Genomic DNA, 7,417 nt, shown 5'->3' on the forward strand with positions numbered 1-7,417 from the left:
TAAACACCCTGAACTGAAAACACACAAAACACACCACTTAACCACCGGGACCAGACAACCATCCAAACCAACCGAAACAGCCGGCCGGCCGGCAAATTCATTCAACATCGATCGACCGACCAACCGACCCTACTTTGATTTCATTCATCGTGACATTCATTGTGTGCGAAGAAGCAGAAGAATCTGGGCTTCTCGTTTTCAAAATACAAAACCACAACATTGTTGGGTAATTGTAATCAAATTAAAAAAAAAGTGGAATGAACGCGCGAACACCTTTTTTTCCACATTTAAAGTGTAACAGTTGCTGGAGAGTTTAAAGATGATATTTAAGGACTATTCCTGGCAAAACAATTTATTTTTCGAATTAATAGCTACTAATAGTTAGGAAATTTAGTGGAAATCTTACAAAAAATATGTCATTTGTGTTCTTAAAACCCGAATAACCGGTTCAAAAAACACCAGTGGCGACAAAATATAAGATAATTTCAATGATAATTAAAGAATCCGAACTAAAATCAAAATTTCCGGAATTTTTATATCGATAACCGGTTCTTTAAAAATAAGTAACCGGTTACGTTTGAGCCAAAACCGGGTTTATAATTGGCAGGAAATCTGTATCAAATCTGTCAAACGATTACTATGTTTAATAATTAAATTGTAATTATTAAAAATCTTTATTTTGTGGTTTTAAAAACCGAGTAACCGGCTCAAAAAATTCCAGGATCGACAAAAAATTGGATCAATTCTTAGGAACTAAATGAAGAAGAACTAAAAAAGAAATTTCCGGATTTTTTATATCAATAAACGGTTCTTGAGAAATAAGTAACCGGTTGAGTTTAACAAAAAACCGGGTTTATAATTAGTAGGAAATCTGTAAATCAAACAATTACTATGTATAAAAATTAAATTGTAATTATTTGTCAGGTAAAATTCAAATATCGCAGTTAAAGAGTTGGGTACCCGGTTCAAATAACATACAGGAACGACAAAAAATTGGATCACTTCTTAGGAACTAAATGAAGAAGAACTAAAAGCGAAATTTCCGGAATTTTTATATCGATAACCGGTTCCTGAAAAATAAGTAACCGGTTAAGTTTAACCAAAAACCGGGTTTATAATTAACAGGAAATCTGTAAATCAAACAATTACTATGTATAACAATTAAATTGTAATTATTTGCCAGGTAAAATTCAAATATCACAGTTAAAGAATCGGGTACCCGGTTCAAATAACATACAGAGATAATTACTGGAATTTAAAACAAAAATAAATAAAATGTTAGTGGAATGTTATTGTTCTCCAGTCATGCGGAAATCTTCCAAAATGATATATTTTATTCTCTTAAAAACCGAATAACCGGTTCAAAAAAACTTCAGAAATGACAAAATATTAGATTAATTTAAAGAAAATAAAAGAGTATGCATTAAAATTGAAATATGAGGATTTTTAAAATCGTTAACCGATTCTTTAAAAATAAGTAACCGGTTAAGTTTAACAAAAAATCGTATTTTTTAATTTAGCAAGAAATCTGTAATGCCAAGCGACTACTATTTTTAATAATTAAATTGAGATTATAGACCATGTAAAATCCCAATATTGCAGTTAAGGAATCGGGTACCCATTTCAAATAACTTCCAGAGGGTAAGGTCTGTTCTTGGAAAAACAATTTAGAACTCAATTAATTTCTTCTATAGGTAATCTACATTAATGCTAATTAGTAGAAATCTTCCCAAAATAGGATTTTGTTGGTCTTAAAATCCGAGTAACCGTTTCAAAAAATTTCAGGAGTGGCAAAATTTTGCATTAAATTAATGAAAATAATAGACTATGAACTAAAATGAAGGTTTTCGATTTTTTATATCGATAATCGATTATTTAAAAATAAGTAATCGGTTCGTGTAAAGAAAACCCGATTGAAAATGTAACAGAAAATCTATAAAAACAATCAGAGTATGTGATATACGAAGCCAAAGTCCAATTTTATATGACACAAGACCCGAAAATTACCATTATAAAGGCGGGTACCCGTTTCAAAAAAAAAAAAAAAAAAAAAAAAAAACATCAGGGACAAAAAAAATAATTAATTATAATGGAAATTAATGTCATCCATAGGGTCTTCTATTGTTGGCAGATTTGTCTAGAAAATTTTAAGAAAATAGGTCTTTTATGGTCTTAAGATTCCGAGTAACCGGTTCAATAAACCTCAGGGATGGCAATATATTACAATAATTTAGGGATCAGAACTAAAAGCTAAATGTATTGATTTTTTAAGTCGATAACCGGTTCTTTCAAAATAAGTATCCGGTTAGGGTTAACAAAAACCGGTTGTGAATTTAACAACAAATTTGGAAAAAATCTTAACTATTTTTAATATGAATATCTCAATATAAATAAAAAAAAAACTAAACTCGAGTTGTGTTTGTTACAGAACCCGAATAATAGCAGTCGAGTACCCGATCCAAAAAACGTCAGAAATGACCAAATATTAAATTAATTGTGCGAAATTATAAGAAATAAACAACATTTTTTTATATTGTTCATATAAAGAAATTAACAAACGCCTTTGGTACAGTGAGTAATCGGTTCATTTTTAAGTAACCGGTACCGATTTATGGATAACCGATTCTAAAAATAATAAAAATTTATTAAAAATTCGTCATTATAAAATTATATCACCAACTGAGGTGATATCGGGTCCATGAGACATAAGTAACCGTTTCCGGAAAGAAGTAACCGTTTAAGATTTTCACAGTAAATACAAAAAAAGTTTATAATACATTACTCTACACACTTGCCTACTTATACACGATTTTACAATTACCGAATATCTACATCTTTAGAAGGAGTAACCGGTTCTAAAACTAAATTAATTAATAATTGTGTCTACTATAAATGATTTGATGTTTATTAAAAAAGTAACCGGTTGACAATTAGCATAGCAAACCGAAAAAAGTTCACAGCACTTACAATATAAACCATTGCCGACTTATAGAGAAATTTTACGTTATATAAAACCAAATATCTGAGATTTTAATACCGAGTAACCGGTTTTAAAACGATTAAAAATGAATTATTTTTTTTTTTTTTGTCCTATAACTAGGTTATGGAAACGGAGCTGATATTTTAAATTATTAGATCGATAGCGGGTCATTAAAAAATAAGTAACCGGTACCGATTGATAAGTAATCATCTGAAAATTAATAAACAAATCTAGCGTGCTATGTAAAATACGAATATTAAAAGCGAACTACGTACTTAATAGAGGATGGTTAAATATAGGTAATCGGTAGCAATTTATGAATAACCGGTTTGAAATTAAAAAAAATATGAAAAAAAACTTGCTATGACAAAATATAACCAATAAACTCAAATCTTAGGTTATAAAAAATCGAATAACACACTCTATGCAACCGAGTAACCGGTTCAACAATAATCAAAAAATTGATAATTTATTATTTTTTTTAAATTTTTCTATTTAATTTCCCAATATATTTTCCAATATTTGTTGATTTTTTATTCCTAAAATGTATTCATGTATTTGTTATTTTTTACGTGACCATCCATCAAATGTCATCATCTTTATTACCCTCAAAACATCCTCTCTATTACACCACACTACATTTTATTATTTCGAAAATCTCCCTATTCTATTTTTCATTCATTTCTTCTTACATTCCAATAAACACTTTTTTCCCGAACAAGAATTTCCATTCAAACAATCCAACAACACCAATCATCATCAGCTATACACAACACCACATCAAACCACCCATCCATCCATCACCAATAATCATCCCATTCCTAAATACACATTGGATACAACGACATCATCATCTTGTTCGTCCCCTGCAAATAATTGTGGACTACGTGATCCATTTCAGCAGCTGCGGACTGGTTACAACATTGTCCTATGTAATGCAGCTATGGACCATGTCATTGTCAATCAAGAATGTTTTGGTTAAGAAATGTAACGGCAAATGATCGTTTTTTATCGTTTGCTCATTAATTTGTTGTTTTTGCAAGCGCTAGTTTTTTTTGCAGACACGTGTTTATCGTTTTTTTTTTGGCACAAATTTGACATTGATTTTAGTTTGTTTCTGGAAGCGTTGTGCGTCGGTTGCATCGTTGTGCGTGGTGATAAATTGCAAACAAAAGATTGTGTAAACAAAAGTAAAAGATTTGAAGGTAAAAAGAATAACTTATAAAAAAATGGAATGTAGTTCGCGTCATAAAAGACGGCTTTTAAAAGCTGAAAAAGAAGATTTTGTCAAAAGACTATTTAGTTCAAGTGTTGAGTGTGAACAAATTGAAGTAGAAAAAAATGCCGAAGCAGATTCAGATTCAATAGTTGAAATAGAAGGGACAGAAAATGATTATTACAATGCAAATGAAGAATTTGACAAAAGAAACAACTTTATAAGTGCTTTAGGGCAATGGCAGTTAAAAAGCCGGACATCCAACCAGAACATGAGAGAACTGCTAATAATTTTAAAAAATTATGGTTTGGATGTGCCTCTCTCTCCAATGACACTGGTGCAAAAAGTTAGTTCGAGGGCAGATATAATTTCTGTTCCTCCTGGTGAATATGCACATTTCGGCCTGAAACAAAATTTAATGAAAGCAGCACAAATTTTACAAAAATATGAGGAAATAATTTGCGATATTAATATTGATGGTTTACCCATCTTTAAAAGCTCAAATCTTCAACTTTGGCCAATATTAATTAAAGTTATTAATATTAGAAATATAAAGGTGTTTCCTGTTGGTATTTATAAGGGCAAACAGAAACCTCATGATATAAGTCAGTTCCTAGAAAAACTCGTTGAAGAAATTTGCGATTTACAGGAAAATCACTTGTTTATTGGTGGCAAAAAAATTAGTTTTAAAATAAGAGCTGTGATTTGTGATGCTCCCGCAAAATCATTCATTTGTGGGATAGCTCACCATTCATCTGCAAATGGTTGTTCAAAATGTACCCAAGTGGCCAAAAAAATATGCAATGTTTTAACTTATAGTTCAGAAGTAGGTACAATTATAGACGATGACGACTTTGCTAAAAGGAAATATAAAAATCATCACCAATTAAAATTTATTGAAACCAAAACACCATTGGAGAAAATAAATTTAAATATGATAAGTCAAGTTCCTTTAGACCCAATGCACGTTATTGATTTAGGGGTAACTAGGAAAATGTTGATGAAACTAGTAAAAAATAAAGTGAATGAAAAAATTTCAATTTCGAATAAGGGAAATATATCTAAATTACTAGTTTCATTAAAAAAGTGTATTACTAAAGACTTCACAAGAATGCCTCGTAGTTTGGATGAACTTGCGAACTGGAAAGCTACAGAATTTCGTCAATTCTTACTATACACTGGTGTTTTAGTCTTAAAAAACAATGTTGGTGATGATTTTTATTACACGTTTTTAGTCTTTCATTGTGCTATAAGGCTTTTGTCATGTCCAAAAAACTTTGAAAATAACATTGCTGCCGCCGAAGATTTGTTGAAACTCTTTGTTGAAAATTTCAGTGTCGTTTTTGGTCCTCAAAACGTTACCTATAATGTGCACAGTTTGCTTCATATATGTGAATGCGTCAAACAGCACGGTTTGCTGTACAGCTTTTCAGCATATGATTTTGAGAACCATTTGCAAATGATAAAAAAAGATGTTCGCAAACCGACTGATATTCTAAATCAATTACACAGAAGAAATGTCTTGCAAAATTTAATAGAAGAGCCAAAAACATTGGGGTTAAAAGAAAAAAATGGACTTATTTATGGTTACTTGGGTGATGAATACTGGTTGAGCATTAAAACACCAGATAACATTTGTCTTGTAATGCCATTTACCCCGTTAAAAATTACAGGCTTCAAACGAGGAGAGAATAATAAAATTTTTTTTAAAGCGAGACGTTTCAAAAATATTTGTCCTTTTTTTGAAGAGCCATTGGACTCATTATCAGCATTAGGTATATGTATTGCTGATAAGATATTAGAAGATAGTGAGGAAATATTTAATATTGAAAATATTAATTGCAAACTAATATCATTGCCCTTTGAAAATAAAGTGGTTTTAATGCCAATTCTTCATAGTTGCATTTAAAGTTGCAAAAATTAACGTCTCATTTATTTAATATAGCCAACACTTTTAATCTACGCAATTCTAACTGATATCTTCGCAATTCGACAATATTTAAAATGGAGGGCAGAAATCTTAAACATCTAAATACTTGCAACAGACTTTCTAATTGTAAGTAAATTTATAACATACATTTTTCAATTTTCTAAAGCCATATTACTATGTTTTTCAGATAGTGCCAAAGAAACGCCATGCTGTTCTTGCATAGAACTCAAAGGTAGTTTTTGTTAAATATGGAGTTTCGTCTTTATTAATAACATTGTTTAATTTATAGAAATGATGGCTGGGATGATGACTGAACAAAAAAAATTACAGGAACAGCTCTCAAAATTACAAAGTAAAGTATAATGTTTTTTTCGTCATCGTTATTTTTTGTTATATAGTTCTTTCTCTTATAGCAACAACAGAACAGCAAAACAAAATAATAGTGGAAATGTTAGCAGAGCACAAATTACAGCTGCAAACCCTCAATAAGTCCCAGAAAAATGTTACTTCCCTGTCAAGCAAATTTCCCCTCAAATCCGAAGAAGATCTCCAAAAAGTTGAGAGTGAAATATGCGATTCGAATGAAGAAAAATATGTAAGTAATCGTTGCCCTATATTGTATATATGTTGAAATACCTTCAATTTTAAAATTATATACTTTTTCAATATTTTTTTATTTTTAGATATCTGCTGTAAAGTATTTAATCGATGGCAGCGCAATAAAAAATTTGGAACGCATTTTTTCCCGGGAGATTTGCGTAATGTACAATACGGATGGTATTTGTGGGAAAAAATGTTTGAAGAATTTTAAAAGAATATATAAAATTGTTATTGGTAAGTATTCTGATTCTAAAACATTATTAAGTTTTAATGAATTTCTTTATTTTAGCTGCAATAAGTGACTATTCCCCCAATAGCGAAAAAGAATTTCGAGCAGCACTCCAAGTCGTAAAAAAAAGGCACTTCCGAGTTGTTTGTTCCCAAAACAAAAACAAAAATTAATTATATAATTTGTTAATTACATGTAATTTTTAATTTTTTTAATGACAGTGAATTGGAATATTACTTAAGTTTTTTTAATGAATTTATTATTAATTATATTATTTATCTCACTAAAGACTATCAATGTACCTGCAGAATGAAATATTTATTTTTATGTTTTATAGAATAAAACACTAATACTTATAGTACATTACTTATGTTGTATTATTTCCTGTTTTTCTCTGAGTGTATATATCGTTAAATCAGAGAAAAGCGCAAAATAAATAGACCACTTAATGGATTGGTTTCA

The 7,417-nt window shown here is 30.0% G+C and overlaps 1 protein-coding gene across 3 annotated transcripts; it reads left to right on the plus strand.

Moving 5' to 3' along the window:
• The first annotated feature begins 3,873 nt into the window (after positions 1 to 3,873).
• Positions 3,874 to 7,321, plus strand: LOC133325591 (uncharacterized). Of its 3 annotated transcripts, none has more exons than XM_061534330.1 (7): positions 3,874 to 4,185; positions 6,142 to 6,252; positions 6,314 to 6,358; positions 6,416 to 6,478; positions 6,549 to 6,721; positions 6,810 to 6,960; positions 7,016 to 7,321. In XM_061534330.1, exons 2-7 carry the CDS (start codon positions 6,201 to 6,203, stop codon positions 7,126 to 7,128), a joined length of 597 nt encoding a protein of 198 aa, XP_061390314.1. In that variant the 5' UTR covers positions 3,874 to 4,185; positions 6,142 to 6,200; the 3' UTR covers positions 7,129 to 7,321. The 3 variants fall into 3 exon arrangements, with proteins under 3 accessions (XP_061390314.1, XP_061390316.1, XP_061390313.1); XM_061534329.1 differs by having other exon boundaries at positions 3,890 to 4,185; positions 6,540 to 6,721; XM_061534332.1 differs by lacking the exons at positions 6,314 to 6,358; positions 6,416 to 6,478 and having other exon boundaries at positions 3,880 to 4,185; positions 6,525 to 6,721.
• The last annotated feature ends 96 nt before the right edge of the window (positions 7,322 to 7,417 follow it).

This window comes from Musca vetustissima, unplaced genomic scaffold (genome assembly GCF_032173495.1).
Source record: "Musca vetustissima isolate MV318-11 ecotype Yass unplaced genomic scaffold, APGP_CSIRO_Mvet_v1 utg5655, whole genome shotgun sequence".
In the NCBI taxonomy this organism is placed as follows: domain Eukaryota; kingdom Metazoa; phylum Arthropoda; class Insecta; order Diptera; family Muscidae; genus Musca; species Musca vetustissima.